This window comes from Oryctolagus cuniculus, chromosome 4 (assembly GCF_051225735.1).
Source record: "Oryctolagus cuniculus isolate XC-2025 breed Fujian yellow rabbit chromosome 4, ASM5122573v1, whole genome shotgun sequence".
In the NCBI taxonomy this organism is placed as follows: domain Eukaryota; kingdom Metazoa; phylum Chordata; class Mammalia; order Lagomorpha; family Leporidae; genus Oryctolagus; species Oryctolagus cuniculus.
This window is the reverse complement of record NC_142870.1, coordinates 131721028-131738615: the sequence shown is the minus strand read 5'-3', so window position 1 is coordinate 131738615 and position 17588 is coordinate 131721028. Positions and strand designations below refer to the sequence as shown.

The 17588-nt window shown below is 42.9% G+C and overlaps 1 protein-coding gene and 1 pseudogene across 5 annotated transcripts in view; one reads left to right on the top strand and one right to left on the bottom strand.

Annotated features, from left to right (window-relative positions):
- Nucleotides 1-5643: 5643 nt before the first annotated feature.
- The window catches only part of ANKUB1 (ankyrin repeat and ubiquitin domain containing 1), a 75541-nt gene continuing 63596 nt past the window's right edge, over nucleotides 5644-17588 (bottom strand). For 3 of the 4 annotated variants that reach the window (XM_070072667.2, XM_089332174.1, XM_070072666.2), the window contains exons 6-7: nucleotides 15261-16196; nucleotides 5644-6442 (exon numbers count right to left, since the gene is read on the bottom strand). In XM_070072667.2, the coding sequence (XP_069928768.1) occupies nucleotides 6340-6442; nucleotides 15261-16196 (1039 nt within the window). In that variant the 3' untranslated portion in view covers nucleotides 5644-6339. Of the gene's footprint in view, nucleotides 6443-15256; nucleotides 16197-17588 lie in introns of those variants that run through there. The other variant, XM_089332173.1, reaches the window with a different exon arrangement.
- Nucleotides 10608-12563, top strand: LOC138849369 (importin subunit alpha-1 pseudogene; annotated as a pseudogene). The gene has a single exon (XR_016233252.1). The product of XR_016233252.1 is annotated as an importin subunit alpha-1 pseudogene (transcript).

The following is a 17588-nucleotide window of genomic DNA, read 5'->3' as shown; positions in this document are numbered from 1 at the left end:
ATAAATTAGAATTCAAATGCTGACAAAGCTGATGACTGTGACCAATGTTTACGGGATTCGGAGCAATGTATCTTTAAAATATTTTCTTTTTATTTGAAAGGTAGAGAGAGAGATCTTTCAGCTGTTGGTTCACTCCCCAAATGCTTGCAACAACAGGGGCTGGGACAAACCAAAGGCAAGAGCTTGAATTCATTTTAGGACTCGCACATAGGTGGTAGGGACCCACGTGAAATTGTTTTTATGTTTTACTGATATCATTTGTAAAATGGATATTTTAATGGCAACTGCCTATTTAAAAAGATTTGTTTTATTTATTTGAAAGGCAGAGTGAAAGAGAGAAAAAGAGGTCTTTCATCCATTGGTTCACTCCCCAAATGGCTGCAACCATCAGAGCTGGTTGAGATGAAAGCCAAGAGCTAGGAACTCCCATCATGGGTTCCCACATGGGTGGCAGAGGCCCAAGCACTTGGGCCATCTTCTGCTGCTTTCCCATATATATTAGCAGGGAGTTGGATTAGAAACGCAGCAGCTGGGACTGGAACCGGCAGTGCAATATGGGATGCTGATGTTGGGGCTTAACCCACTGTGTCACAATGCTGGCCCTAACAACTGCCTTTCTGAGCCATATCAGGGCTACTGTGCTGATGAAATGAACTAATAATTCACATCAAGATGCTGATTTTGATGATTAAATGAAACAGTAAATTAGTATTAAGTGATTGAAGGATATGTAAAGTGAAGTGATTATATTTTATAGAAGCAACTTTTTATTATGTATGTAAATGAGAATTCCATGGGCACGTTCATCTAAAAATCCACTATTTAATTCAATAACTATTAAGTACTTTCCTCAAGTACTCGAGTGTATGCTTATACCTTGGCAACTTGGAGATGAATAAAATGATGTCCTTGCATTCTAAGAGAAGGCAGTGAAGTGAAGGAGACAATGAAGCAATTTCAATACAGTGTGGAGACTGGTCATACTCAAGGAATATACAAAACAACGTGGAAGCATGGAGAAGGTGGCCATTCATTCTAATTTCATTATGGTTCAGATTCCGAATGAATGTCCCAGGATATCCTGTGCATGTCGATAATGCCTTACAGTTATATAACATTATAAGAATATGTGTTCTTAATGGCACTTCATGCTGTCTTACTTCCAGGGCTAACATTAACAAAGAATAAATACTTAGTGGTTTTCCACTGATTGTGGTGCGGAACATGGCTTCATATGAGTTGTCTTCCTCACACTTTGTCCTCATTTGTCTATCCTCCTCCAACTCATTTATCTTCTTCTCTAGATTTCCCATATTCCTTTATTCTTAGACATTCCAGCCCCAGAATCTTTGCACAAGGTATTTCTTTGGCTGTGTGTCTCAGTGATACACAAAATTTTACCACCTGCTGCAAGGAATTGTGGTTCAGTTTAGTCCACTGTCAAGGGATAATAGCATGATGAGGTGCCTCACTTGCAGGAACAACTCCCCTCTGAGTCTGAGGATTGCATCAAATGCAGCAATTAACTCCTGAGATTTTTTTCATTATTTCAGGTCATTTTTAAGCAACGATATCATAAATGCATATAACAAAGGGTACAGTTGAAAAATAGTCCTTGTTGAATTTACTCAAATTGACTTCACTTATTAACCCACATCAGGAAATAGAATGTTACCAACACCCAGAACCTTTGCTGTTCTCACTTCCACTGTATCCCTTTTTTACCCTGTCTGCAATGAACCTAAACACATGCTGCCTTACACCATTTCATTAGTATCATTTATGAATTTATTTTCTCTTAATCTGCTTTGTACCTCTAATATCAAACTTGATACTCAGAAGTATATTTTAAATCAGCTTTAGGTTTTAGGGGCCTCTGACTATTTTATCAACATAATCTATCTTAATATCTTCCAAGCAAGTAGAATAAAAAATGTAAAATATTTAGAAAAAAATTGAACAGATTTGTAAGGTTTCTATAATAAAATCATAAAACATGACTGAAAGAAATTTAAAAGGCTTAAATGAGGATGGAAAAATATATCATGGGTTGTGAGATTCCATATTTTTTTAAAGATTTATTAATTTGAAAGTCAGAGTTACATGGAGAGAGGAGAGGCAGAGAGAGAGAGAGAGAGAGAGGTCTTCATCTGCAGATTCACTCCCCAATTGGTTGCAACAGCCGGAGCTGTGCCAATCCGAAACCAGGAGCCAGGAGCTTCCTTCAGTTCACCCACGCAGGTGCAGGGATCCAAGGACTTGGGCCATCCTCTGCTGCTTTCCCAGGCCATAGCAGAGAGCTGGACCAGAAGTGGAGCAGCTGGGACTCAAACGGGCACCCATACGGGATGCCAGCACTGCAGGTGGTGGCATTACCCACTAATGCCAGTGCACCAGCCCCAGATTCCATATTGTTAAACTGTTAGTTGTGCCCAATCAAAATCCTAACAGGCTTTTAAGGATAGAGAATAGAAAGTCATTTTGAAATTTATATAGAAATGCAGAGAATTGAGAATAGCCAGAAAAAAGTTGAAAAAAAGAACAAACCTGCAAGACTTATATAGCTTGATTTCAAAACTAACCTACAGTAATTAAAACAGTATAGTATTAGTATCAGCACAAGCAAATAGGTGAATGGAACTGATTAGGGTATGGACATAGATCCATAAATATACTGTTAACTGGTTTTTGACAGAAATATCCAGATAATTCAATGGAAGGAAAGGAAAATATTTTCAACATCTTGTACAAGAGCAAAACTGATTCTTATTATACATAACACACACACACATAATTTAAGATAGATTATAAATCTGACATGAAAATTAAACCCACAGAGATCCTAGAAGAAAACACAAGAGATTGTCTTCATGACTTGGTGATAGGCAAGGAGTTCTTAGAGAGGTAAGAAAAAGCATGAACCACTAAAGAAAACAAATGATAAATTGTATTTCATCAACGTTGAAAACTTGTTTATCAAAATACATCATTAATAATGAAGAAGCAGGTGTCTGCATTGTGGCACAATGGGTTAGCTGCCACCTGTAATTCTGGCATCCCGTGCGAAAGACCCAGATGGAGTTCCAGACTCCTAGCTTTAGCCTGGCCTAGCCCCAACCTTTGTGTCCATTTGAGGAGTGATCCAGTGAATGGAAGAGCTCTCTCTCTCTGTCTCTCTCTGCTTTTCAACTAACTAGCTAAATAAATAAAATATAAAAGCAAGCTGCAGACTAGGAAAATTTTTCACAATAAATATGTCTGATGAAGAACATGTGTCATGATTTTATAAAAATCTCCAATAAACTAATAATTAAAAGATAACCCAGTTTTTAAAATGAGCAAAAGCAGCTGGCGTCGCGGCTCAATAGGCTAATCCTCCGCCTGTGGCGCCAGCACACTGGGTTCTAGTCCCGGTTGGGGCGCTGGATTCTGTCCCAGTTGCTCCTCTTCCAGGATAGCTCCCTGCTGTGGCCCGGGAAGGCAGTGGAGGATGGCCCAAGTGCTTGGGCCCTGCACCCCATGGGAGACCAGGGGAAGCACCTGGCTCCTGCCATCGGATCAGCGCGGTGCGCCAGCCGCAGCGCACCGGCCGCGGCGGCCATTGGAGGGTGAACCAACGGCAAAGGAAGACCTTTCTCTCTCTCTCTCCACTCTGCCTGTCAATTAATTATCCTCTTTAATTGATACTTCATAAAAGAGGATATACAAATAACCAATAGCATATAAAAAGATTTAACATCAAGTCTTCAGGGAACTGTAAACTAAGATCACAATGATGTACTGTCTCAAACACAATAGGGTGGCTAAAACTGAAGAACACTGATGACACCAAGTGTTGGCAAGCATGGAAGAAGCCATAACTCTGGTGCATGGCTAATGGAAATGGGAAATCATAAAACTATTTTGGAGAGCTCTCAGGCGGTTTCTTACTATGTTAAATGTTCATTCACCCTATTTTCCAACAATTCTACTCTTAGATATTTACCCAAAGGAAATGAAAACATGTCTGAAGACTTTTGCAATAATGTTCATAAGAACTTACTTGTAGTACTTAAAAACTGGAGGCAATCCAAATACAGTTGAACAGGTAAACTACGGTGAATCTATACAATGGACTGCTGCTCAGTAATAAAAAAGAATGGTCTACTGGTATGTGCAACATGTAAATGAATCTCGAAACATTAAGTCAGCAACTGTATGGTTCCAGTGATTTGGGAATCGTGTCTGTGGAGATACAAATCAGAGTGGCAGTTGCTTGAAGGGGATTGGAATTGAGAGGAGCTTGAAACAACTTTTTGAAGTAATAATGGTGTGGTATGTCTTGATTAGAATCTTGGATACACAGATATGTATGTTTATCAAACCAAGTGACTCTTACATTTGAGATCCAACTCACTGTATGTAAACTTTACCTCAATTAAAAATATTAATGGTAAAAAAATATTAATAATGAAGGGGGCCAGTGTTTTGGTGTAGCAGGTAAAGCCACCACCTGCGATACTGGCATTTCATATGGGTACCAGTTCGTGTTCCAGCTGCTCCATTTCCAATCCGACTTCCTGCTAATGGCCTGGGAAAAGCAGCTGAAGATGGCCCAAGTATTTGGGTCCCTGCCACCAACACGGGAGACCTGGAAGAAGCTCCTGGTTCCTGTCTTTGTTCTGGCTCAGTGCTGGCCAATGTGGCCATGTAGGGAATGTATCAGTGGACAGAAGATCCCTCTCTCTCTCTCTCTCTCTCTCTCTCTCTGTTGCTCCCTCTGTCTCTGTAACTCTGACTCTCAAAGTAAATAAATAAATCTTTTTAAAAGTTAATGGAATGTTGGGGCTGGTGCTATGGTACAGTGGGTTAACTCCCTGGCCTGAAGCGCCGGTTCTTGTCCCAACTGCTTCACTTCTGATCCAGATCTCTGCTATGGCCTGGAAAAGCCCAAGTCCTTGAACCCCTGCACCCACGTGGGAGATCTGAAAGAAGCGCCTGGCTCCTGGCTTCAGATCGGCACAGCTCCGGCAATTGTGGCCAATTGGGGAGTGAACCATTGGATGGACGACCTCTCTCTCTCTCTCTGCATCTCCTCTCTCTGTGTAACTTTGACTTTCAAATAAATAAATAAATCTTAAAAAAAAAAAAAGTGGGGCCAGCGCTGTGGCACAGTGGGTTAACACCATAGCCGGCATCCCATATGGGTACTGGTTGGAGACCCAGCTGCTCCACTTCTGATCCAGCTCTCTACTATGGCCTAGGAAAGCAGTACAAGATGGTCCAAGTGCTTGGGCCCCAGCACCCCTGTGGGAGATCTGGAAGAAGCTCCTGGCTCCTGGCTTTGGATTGGTACAGCTCCAGCTGTTGCCACCAACACTGGGGAGTGAACCAGCAGATGGAAGACCTCTCTCTTTCTCTCCTCTCTGCCTCTCCTCTCTCTGTGTAACTCTGACTTTCAAATAAATAAATAAATCTTTAAAAAAAAAAAGTTAATGGAATGCAATGTTTTAGCAGAAGTTCAAAAAAATCAGAGTACTAGAGCCAGATGGTATTTGTAACTTTCCTAAGGACTTTACTTGTATAATATTTTAAAATTTTACTTATTTTTTGTTAATGTTCTACATTAATATAGCTTAAAAAGTCAAAAAACATTAAGCAAACTTAGAAAAATAAAAGGCAAAACGAAGATTATTAGTCCTGGAGTAGGCATTTGGCCTAGTTAAGATGCCAGTTAAGACCCCGTGTTTCAAATCAGAACGCCTGAGTTCAGTCTCTGGCTCTGTTTCCTGATTCCAGCTTCCTGCTCAGGCCTATCTGGGGACGCATTAATGACAGCTGAAGTAATGTGGTTTCTGCCACCCTTTTGGGAGACCTGGATTGCTTTCCTGGCTCCTCGTTTCTGCCTCAGTCCCAGTGGATGGGCGTTCTCTGTCTTTTTCTCCCTCGCTGTCTCTCTGCCTCTCAAATAAAAAAAAAAAAACAAAAACAAAAACAAAAACACTTCTCAGTCCCATCCTTGTTTCCATTCCTCTCAGTACCTCTACCCCCACAGGCAACTACTATTCTCAGTTTCTTAGGAAATCTTCCTCAGGCTCTTTATGCAAACAAACAAGAAACACGCAAAAAGCCCTATATTTTCACTTAGGGTTTAGAGTCTTAAAAAAAAACATGGCGTTAAACACTCAACATCCTGTTGAATGCCATGTAGCTTTAGAACAGTTAGCATCACTAAGAGCTGTGATTAGAGATGATAGCATTATAAATGTGGACATTAGAACTGGAAATTCTCTTTGATCAGGTGTTTGCCCTAGTTAAGGTTGTCATGACTTTTCAAAGCACAATTCCTGGAGGATTTTCTCATGCTGTCAGGCCTCCTTGTGGAGTCAGATTGGCGATGCTCTTTTTGGCCAAGGCTCTTGCTATTCCTAATTGCTGAAGCCACCGTTTCTCTTTAAAGGCACTGCAAAAGAAACAAGACAGAATTTATAAAGGAGGTCCAATCTTGTCCCTGTACCTGGCTGAATGGAAATCTGAGGCTGATTTGGTTGCTGTGCCTGGTTTATTTTATCACATAGGCAGGATGGGAAATAGAAATAGGAATCTCTCTAAGATCATTCCTTGTGATACAGTAGGGATGTTCCTTTCCCAAGGCAATATTGCACGTCCAGAACTCACCATTAGAAACAGAGAGACCGTCAATGTCACATAGAACTCTCTGGGGTACAGCTTTTTCAATCTGTCTTCCCTAAGCCTCCCTATATATCACATACTCCTTGAAATTTTCTCCATTCTGTCAAAAACACATTAGCGTTTTTGACTGAAAAAAAAAATAATAGATATATTTGATGGTCTTTAACTGAAATGCAATGGAGCTTAATGTTTTATGGTACATATACCATAGTATGTATGTATGTAAAATATGGCTACATACTAATAAGATTTGTAAATTTTGAATATTATTTCTCCTACTTTGTGATGCAAATCTCATTCATTACAGAGGGATTTTATATCCCTTTGTTCCTCTTCCCTTTTTGTACCCTCATTCTGGGAGACCTTATTTACTCCTTTCTTCAGTTTCTATTTCCATGACTCTAAGATCTTTCTTAAAAGTTGCATAGCTCCAATTACCAAATAAAATATTTATCTCATAGATTTTCCTAATTTAATATACCTTTTAACTTCTTTGTAAACTTGTTCCCCTTCAGTATCCTTGTTCTAACACACTGACTTTGCTTTCCTCACCATCTCTATCCAAAGGTGGAAAACTCAATTCCTTCTTTTTCTGTTCCCATAATGAATTAGTGACATAATTTTGCAAATTATTCCCCTGAACATTTCTCTTATTTGGCCTTTTCCCTTCTCCCTAACCATTACTGTTCTGGTCTAGGTCTTTGTTGTCTCTTAATTGTCTTATTGTGGCCTCCCAAACCTATTGTAGTCTTTCCACACCTTTCCAGTGAGACTTCCATTCATTGTCACTAAATTTGTCTTTAAAAACTGATTATGTGGCCGGCGCCGCGGCTCAACAGGCTAATCCTCCGCCTTGCGGCGCCGGCACACTGGGTTCTAGTCCTGGTCAGGGGCGCCGGATTCTGTCCCGGTTGCCCCTCTTCCAGGCCAGCTCTCTGCTGTGGCCAGGGAGTGCAGTGAAGGATGGCCCAAGTGCTTGGGCCCTGCACCCCATGGGAGACCAGGAGAAGCACCTGGCTCCTGCCTTCGGATCAGCGCGGTGCGCCGGCCGCAGGGCGCTGGCCGCGGTGGCCATTGGAGGGTGAACCAACGGCAAAAGAAGACCTTTCTCTGTCTCTCTCTCTCTCACTGTCCACTCTGCCTGTCAAAAAAAATAAAAATAAAAATAAAACTGATTATGTGATTTACCTTCTAAAAGTTAACTTCTGTGAACTTCCCACACACTCACCTCCTACCCCATAGAAAGGGGAATAGGGAGAAAGCTCTGCGCTTGGGTACATGAGCTGCTTCTTAATGTAGGTACACTCTACTTTGCCATTCACATCTCCAGACAATTCTGGATCCCCCCTAAAATGCCCTTTGCAGATCCACTTGCTATCCTGAAAATGAAATTTCTTACTTGCCCTTCCACAAAACAGTGCCTTTGACTATGTTGCCATATCTATGTGGGTCCTTCTGCTACCCTTTAGTCTGGCAAGTCAGGTTTTGTTTTGTTTTGTTTTTTACTTGACAGGTAGAGTTAAAGAGAGAGAGAGAGAGAGAGAAAGATCTTCCTTCCATTGGTTCACCCTCCAAATGGCCGCTACGGCCGGAGCTACACTGATCCAAAGCCAGGAGCCAGGTGCTTCTCTCTGGTGCAGGGGCCCAAGGACTTGGGCCATCCTCCACTGCCTTCCCAGACTAGAACCTGATGCCCATATGGGATGCCAGCGCCACAGGCGGAGGATTAACCAAGTGAGCCATGGCGCTGGCCCCCGGCAAGTCAGTTTTTAAAGGGCTTTTACTCAGTGTAAAAGTATTAGGCACAGCTTTGCATAAAAGTACAGTAGTGTTTCAGACATTTGTCCCAGGTCCATGTCTGTCTGATTTAACTTTTGTTATGTGTTAACTCCTTCACCTCAATGGGCCTACTTCCCTGGGCCGTCTAAATTGGGTGAACCCATTCATGCATCCCATGAAAATCACCTCTTAAGCTTTCAGGAACTCACTCGGGCTTCTTTATTTAGCCTTTCCTCATAGTCCAGGTGATTTAATTTGAAATTCTGTCTTGCATTCTGATGCATCCTAATTCCTCCTAAACTCAGAGCTTATACTGATTCTCTTCTTGGCATTTGAAACCTGTTTTTTCTGCATTATTTGAAAACTGTTTATTAAACACTTATTGTTCTATTTGCTGGAGATACAAAATGTGAACAAAACATACAAGGTATGCCCCTTTATAAAGAAAGAAACCAGAGACTTCTATCCAGAGCATGGAAGATTGAGATTACCACCTGTACTCAGTCCACTGAAACCCTAAGCCTTCTGAGTCGCTCACACATTTGAATGCTCATGAAACTGGACTTTCAGGCCACATAAACCTCACTGGATTTGGGTAATAAGCAATAAGGAAAACTCTTTTCTACATATGCTTTAGAGATACCCTTTTATCTGGGTAAAGCCCACCCCATCTTCCTGGCTGAGGAATGAGACTGTGTGACCTCCTGGACTCACGTTAACTCTTCACCAACCATATGCACTCTCCAATGCAGACTCCACATCAGTCTGAGCTAACTGCAGCAATACCATCTTTGAATCAAGTCCAAGAGGTGTATTTTCATGAATCCAGAGTTCCCGAGCAGCATAAGATACAGCAAGCACTTTCCCATGATGCCAGCTGAAGTATCACAAGTCTTGATTTGGGAGACTGTCGCTCCCCCTCTTCGTGGAGGAACGACACAAGATCCTGCGCTGTTCTTTTGTCTGCTCGGCCCTCCCCGGGTTTGCTGCTGGTTCTTCCCGGGTTGGCTACTGTCCCTTCCACCTCCGTGGAAGGGCGGTTCCCCCTGGCCACTTTCCCCACTTCCACAGGGGAGCAGCACACTGCCAGCCGGCTCTCTCGGGGGCTGCACAGGTGTTCCCTCAGATGTTCCCCTTAGATGTTCCTGGTGCATGCCGTCTCTCTCCTCCTTTATAGTCCTCCTCCGCCAATCCCAACTCGGCTGCCCACACGCCGAGTACGCTGCTCTCCTCCAATCAGGAGCAGGATCAGCTCCTGGAGGTCAGCACTCAAGTTGGCAAGAGGCAGCTGCATAGAAGCTGTTTTCTCCTCTCCCAGTGCCATATTGTGGGAGAGCAGATGCATAGACTAAGTCTTAATTCCAGTAACTCAGTCCAGTCCGGGTTGCTCCCCACAGAAGACTCTACTTCCTATGCAACCAAGAACAACAGATGGCTATTTTGCCCTCCCTGATTGAATTCCATGGGCCAGCATCATGAGGATTACAATAAATTTTTCCTCATCTCCTGGCTATGATACTATCAGGGTGTTTGTGCATGTAGCAATCAAAATAGAGTCTGTATGTTCCTCATGTCTGTCTTTTTGGCACAAGAGCCATTTAAAGATGAGTTCTCAGACCACCTGACTGTATGGCTTGATTGGCTGTTTCAGGTAGAGATAGGTGCTTTCCTGACTCCTGTGAGAGGCATGAATCAGATCTAGAAGAGTTGTGTAGGGGCACAAGACCATTGGTCTCTCTTTCCCCCTCATAGTCCACCAACAAAGAAAGGTGGAATAGATCCAGGGAAAGCAGTGGAAATAAAGGAGAGGAAGTAGAGGGTAGAAGAAGATATTGGGAAAATAGAAACAGAAAGCATTTGCTTGTATTAACTCTGCTAGGGTAAGTCCACAATCAAACTGATCATCTCTCCTACAGATATCCCTTCTGCATTAACCTCTTTTGTTATTTATATTTTTGTTTTATTTGAAAAACAGATCTTGCATGTACTTATTCACTCCCCGAAATCCTCAACAGCCAGGGCTGGGTCAGACTGAAATAAGAAACCCAGAACTCCATCCAGGTATTCTATATATGTGGCAAAAATCCAGGCACTTGAATCAGTATCTGCTGCCTCCCAATGTATGCATTAACAGGAAGCTAGATCAGAAGTGGAGGAAGGCACACCGTCTCAGGGCTGATCCGCGGTAGACATTTGCAGGGCGGCTGACCGGCAGTCTGTGGGCACGCACCGCCTCCTGGGGAAGCCTGCGTTGGCTGTGCAGCTGATTCCTTTGGTCTCGTCGCCATGTCCACCAATGAGAATGCCAACTCACCGGCCGCCCGGCTCCACAGATTCAAGAACAAGGGGAAGGACAGCACCAAAATGAGACGGCGCCGAATAGAAATTAACATAGAGCTGAGGAAGGCTAAGAAGGATGACCAGATGCTGAAGAGGAGGAATGTGAGCTCCTTTCCTGACGATGCGACTTCCCCACTGCAGGAAAACCGCAACAACCAGGGCACTGTACATTGGTCTGTTGATGACATTGTCAAAGGCATAACCAGCAACAATTTGGAAAGCCAGTTCCAAGCTACCCAAGCTGCTAGGAAACTGCTTTCCAGGGAAAAACAGCCCCCTATAGACAACATAATCCGGGCTGGTTTGATTTCAAAATTTGTGTCCTTCTTGGGCAGAACTGATTGTAGCCCCATTCAGTTTGAATCTGCCTGGGTACTCACTAACATTGCTTCTGGGACCTCAGAACAAACTAAGGCTGTGGTGGATGGAGGTGCCATCCCAGCATTCATTTCCCTGTTGGCATCTCCCCATGCTCATATCAGCAAACAAGCTGTATGGGCTCTGGGAAACATTACAGGTGATGGTTCAGTTTTCCGAGATTTGGTTATCAAGTATGGTGCAATCGACCCACTGTTGGCTCTTCTGGCTGTTCCTGATATGTCCTCTTTGGCATGCGGTTACTTACATAATCTGACATGGACACTTTCAAACCTTTGTCACAACAAGAATCCTGCACCCCCATTAGATGCCGTTGAGCAGATTCTTCCTACTTTAGTTCGTCTCCTGCATCACGATGATCTGGAAGTGTTAGCAGTTACATGCTGGGCGATTTCCTATCTCACTGATGGTCCAAATGAACGGATTGAAATGGTTGTGAAGACAGGAGTTGTGCCGCAACTCGTGAAGCTTCTAGGAGCTAATGATTTGCCAATTGTGACTCCTGTGCTAAGAGCCATAGGGAATATTGTCACAGGGACAGATGAACAGGCACAGGTTGTGATAGATGCGGGAGCACTTGCCGTCTTTCCCAGCCTGCTGACTAACCCCAAAACTAACATCCAGAAGGAAGCCACGTGGACAATGTCAAACATCACAGCTGGGTGTCAGGACCAGATACAGCAAGTTGTGAATCACGGATTGGTCCTGTTCCTTGTTGGTGTTCTCTCTAAGGCAGACTTTAAGACACAAAAAGAAGCAGTATGGCCTGTAACCAACTATACAAGTGGCGGAACAGTTGAACAGATTGTATACCTTGTTTACTGTGGTATAATAGAACCGTTGATGAACCTCTTGACTGCAAAGGATACCAAAATTATTCTGGTTATTCTGGATGCCATTTCAAATATCTTCCAGGCTGCTGAGAAATTAGATGAAACTGAGAAACTTAGTATAATGATTGAAGAATGTGGAGGCTTGGATAAAATTGAAGCTCTTCAAAACCATGGAAATGAATCCGTGTATAGGGCTTCATTAAACTTGATTGAGAAGTACTTCTCTATAGAGGAAGAGGAAGATCAGAATGTTGTGCCAGAGACCACCTCTGAAGGCTACACCTTCCAAGTGCAGGATGGGGCGCTGGGAGCCTTTCACTTCTGATCGCACTGCTGAGGCACCAGTCATTTTGTTGTTTGTCTTACTGTTTCTCTACTAAGACCTTTTTTTAAATGTGGTTTGTTATTGTAGCACTTTTACAACAAAATTATACTTGAACAGTTCCAAACTGTACATACTGTATGAAGCTTGTCCTCTGAATGGGTTTCTTACTTCTGTGGAATTTTGTATCTTACAGTGTCCTGTAAATAAAGATAAAATTCCACCCAAAAAAAAAAAAAAAAAAGTGGAGGAGCCAGGACTTGAACCAGGCACTCTGATACAGGATGTGGGCATCCCATGGGATGACTTAACCACTGCAACGAATGCCTCCCCCCACATTAACCCCTTTCTTTAATCCAATTTCCTTCTTGACCTTGAAACTGACTTCACTTGATTAACTCCAATCCTTATGAAATATATTTGCAAAAACAGCATGCTGGTATAACCTCTTTAGAAAACTATTTGGAAGTGTTTACTAAAGCTAAATATAAACTTACGATCCAGCAATTAATTCATTCCTAGGCATAGAGTCAAGAGAAATGTATGTAAATGCCCTCCAAACCCAACATACAAGAATAACTGTACATGTTTTTTCTAAATAGCTCCCAAATTAGAAACAAACAATGTCCATCAATAGGAAAATAGGTAGATAAATTAGGGTGTGAAATACAAAATAGAGATGGAATGTTACGTAGAAATAACAATCATTACACACACAGACACCAGTGAACCTCAGAGGCAATATGTGGAGCAAAAAGGGCAGACATAAAAGGTAGATATGCTACAATGTCCTTTATATGAGGTTCAAGAATAGGATAAACTTACCTTTGGTGGTAGGGATCATTGATTGGTAAGGGACAGGAGAGGAAAGTTGGAGACTCTGGAAATAATTTGTATTTGATCTGGGCCGTGGTTTATTGATGTAGGCAAACACAAATAATCAATAGGCTGTACATGTAGGACAGTGCTTCTTATGCACTTTGCTGTATATTTCAGAACTCACTCCCTGAGGAAATATTCCATGTCATAGGCAACTGGCAGCCTTTCTCATCTAAAACCACATGCATGTCCACCTTTGACACATAAATATTTTTACACATTTCCATTTCCATTCTGCCTAACACTTCACTGAGCCATAATAAGCACTTACTGAATGTCTGAAAAATAAACTCATTTTTATTGTTCTTCTGCTGATATAACAAATCATTATTTCCTTTCTTATATTTATGGCCCCATTTAAGATAGTCTATACATGTAATTTTAAAACTAATAATTTTCCTAGGATTTTAGATAACCTCTTTTAATGCATTCTAGTCAGAGATAGCTTATAAATTACAAAGACTGAAGCTGTTAAGCAGTGTCTCAACTACTGTCAACCTCATCTTTGATCTTGAATTTTGCCGCTTTTACAGCCCCAAATACTCTGACCACTAGGTGGCACCAACTTAGCTGAGATTAAAGTTCCAAACTAAAGACTAAATAGAGAGAGGCAAGTAAAACAATGTAGCTTCTTTTTCCTTGCTCCTGATTATATTGAGTAAGGGGAAAGGTCATGCATGAATCTGTATTTTTACTATAATATAGGCATCCACTAATGTAAGTAATGAGTGGCACTTGAGATCTAATCAGAAAATTGTGTTTGCCATGAAATCTGATGACTAAAATTTACCTGATGAAATGAATGTTCCTGAAAAGTCTATTTCTGATGTACTTGCTTCGCTCTTTAAGTGTGATAATGGATTGCCTTTTTAAACTCACTTTAAATATTAATGTCAGTTCTAACACCCCATCCTTCCCTGTCTATCTTGCTCAGTAAGCCAACTTAAGTCTTTATGATTCAATTTGTTATTAAATTATTCCTCTCTTTCCTTCCACTTTCATTACCATCTAGTCTTCAATGATGCTTTTGATGTCTCCCTCTCATATTTCAAGATTGCCTCTTCTCCCTTTAATTATAATTAATAATTTCTTACTAGCTTCAAAGAAAAGTAAAAAGCAGCAGCCATGGGCCTTACTAATTGACACAATTCTGTTTTAAAAAAGATTTATTTATTTGAAATACTGAGTTTGAGAGAGAGAGAAAGAGAGAGGGAGAGAGAGAAAGAGAGAGAGAGATCTTCCATGTGCTGGTTTACTCCCCAGATGGCCACAATGGCCAGCACTGGGCCAGGCCATAGCCAAGAGCCTGAAGCTTCATCTGGGACGCCCATGTGTGTGACAGGGGCCCAAACACTTGGGCCATCTTCCCCTGCTTTTCCCAGGCACATTAGCAGGGAACTGGATTGGAACTGGAGCAGTGGGACTAGAACTTGTACCCCTATGGGATGCCAGCATCATAGGCGCCTGCCCCAGAAACAATTCTTTTCACTGTTCTTTTTCCCTCCTGAAAGTTTGAAGACCAAAGCACTACACAGATTGGGTTGCTCAATAATATCAATTCATTTTGCCCTAGACATGACGCTAGTGAGGTTCTTGAAGCTGGGTACTGATGTATTGGAATAGTTTGTATTACTCTACGTGGCAGAGTAGTTTCATGGACCATTCATTGCACTAGATTAGCCTTATTAAAAGTCTGCCCTTGTAGGGCAGGTGTTTGATTCAGTGTTTAAGGTGATTAGAACTCAGAGTACGTGTGGCCAATGTCTGGCGCTGGCTCCTGGTTTCTGCTAATGCTCACCCCGGGAGGCAGCAGCTGATGGCTCAAGTAGTTGGATCCCTGCCACCCCATGGCAGACATGGACTACATTCCTGGCTCCTGGCGTCTACCTGCCCTGCCCAGTAGCAGCCGTTGCAGGCATTTGGGGAGTGAAACAATAGCTTGGTGCTCTCTCAAAACAAAACAAAACAAAACAACAACAAACAAACCAAACCAAAAACCCCACAAAAACCAAAAGCCCCAAGAGTTTGCCCATGCATGCGTAAAGGGAAAGCATTACCTTGCCATGGCCAGGCAGTAGATTGCATTCTCCCTTGGAGTCCTCCCGCTGTGCTCTGAGAATGATGCAAAGGAGGACTTTCGTAAAAAGTCAGCGCTGGGGGTATAGTAAAAAGATGGGTGTGAATATCCAGCCCTGGAAACTGGAGGGAGGGGCACTTGGGGGAGATATGCATTTTTTAGGAGCTTCTCCTTTTTCCTGGCTGTGGCAATAACTTTTTTCTGATTTTGATGCTGATGTTCTTGTAATACAGAGGATGTATTTGCATCCACCCGTGGAGGAAATTTGAGGGTTTGCTCTTTCGTGTCCGGCTGTGAAATTGCCAAAGGATTGACAGGTGTCCTGCTTGCAGTGTGTTCCATGAGAAGCGGGAGCTTGGGCAAGGTGCTGCGGGAGTCCTTGTTCTCGGCCTGATGCCAGCTCTTGGAGGTCATCTTGGGCTTGGTGAAGCCATCCACCATCACAGTGTCTCCAACTTTGGCCCCAAAGACCCTTGCTCTGCACAGCCGGCTGCTGTGCAGGCTGTGGCTCTGAGCTCTGAGGATCCATTGTTTGATTTTAATGTAAATCCTCATGGGGACTGAGATTTTCAGAAAAGAAACCGTGGACCACATTTTACTCAGCAGATATAACACACAGTCTTTGTGCTTGTGTTTGGACGCGATGGTCAGGGGAGTGCGTCCCGCTGCATCTGTGCATTCCAGGCACAGCACACTGCAGTTGACAAAGGCCTTCAGAATCAGCAGCTGGCCCGCTTCTGCAGCTGCGTGAATGGGGCATTTAGAGATGTCTGCATGAAGGGCTTCATGGCACCAGGCTCGATAGGGGTGAACACCGACCGCCTCGTGGGGCCGCGCGCCCTGCTGCAGGGCCCATTCAGTGAGCTCGACGTGGCCGTGAAAGGCAGCAATGTACAGGGCTACCCTTCTCTGATACCTGAGGGAGTGAATCAAGTGGGAGATGGAGTTTAGTAAGCCGGAAAACAGACTTAATTGTATGTTCTGAACTTTCCAGTTAAAATATTTGTTCCTTTTGCCTAGAACTTGTTTTTAGAAGAGATGTATCATAAATATGAGTATACAGGTTTAACCACACAGGGCCTGCTTGTGTGCATTATCCTGCTATGCACATGTAAATAATGCAAACTGGTTTCCTTGGAGCCATTATCTTTCTTATAAAAATCAGGAGTTCAAGAAAAGTGTCAAGCTTTATATGAAATGGGAAAACACTGAAAGCAACTTGGTGCATTTTAGAAATGTAAAAAAAAGGGGGGGGGGGCATTGTAGTGGAATAGTTTAATTCTCTGCCTGCAGTGCTGGTTCTAGTTGCAGCTACTCTTCCAATCCAGCTCTCTGCTATGGCTTGGGAAAACAAGTGCTTGGGCCCCTGTACCCGCGTGGGAGACCTGAAAGAAGCTCCTGGCTCTTGGCTTCGGATTGACACAGCTCCAGTCATTGTAGCCATTCGGGGAGTGAACCAATAGATGGAAGTCCTTTCTCTCTGTATTGCCTCTCATTGTCTGTAACTCTACCTCTCAAATAAATAAATAAAATTTTTTTGAAAAAAAAAGTCTTACATATTTGTTATATCTTTTCTAATAGATCTTATTTTCTGGCGCCTCAATATCTCTACTACTATTTGGTCTAAACCCAGTCTCTAAATTCCTCCACCCCACCCCAATGCTGTAGTCTCTCAGTTGGTCTTCTGCCTTCTCTTCTTTTTCTATAGGCTTTTGTCATATAGCACCTGGTTTTTTTTTTTATTCCATAGATTGGAGGGTGCCTATTCTCCTTTTAAAACCATTCAATAGCTCTCCAGTGTAATTTATTAGTCTGGAAAAATCATTTATTTATTTATTTGAGAGGCAGCAGAGAGAAAGACACGGAGAGAGAGTGTTCCCATTTACTGGTTCTCGCCCCCAAATGCCTGGGATAAGTCAGGGCTGAAGTCAGGAACCAAAAACTCAATCCAGGTCTCCCACATGGTTGGCAGGAGCCCAGCTACTTAAATCATTACCAGTGCTTCCCAGAGTCTGCAGTAGCAGGGACTGAGGAAGCCAGGTACCCCCGTGGGACATGGTGTCTTAGCTGGCATATCAGTCACCAGGTTAAATGCCACCACCCCTGACTTACTCTCCCCCTGCCCTGCTGCAATTTAAATTCATATTCCTCACCTTCACCTTTATGTGGGTGCCTCATCGTCTGGCCTGCACCCTTCTATCCCATCCCCTCTACTCCCTCCCTCTTTCCCTGTCCTGGAGCCACGCTGGACTTCCTGCTGCCCCTCCAGTAGCTCACAAGGCATAAGTTGCGTGATTGGTGAAGGCTC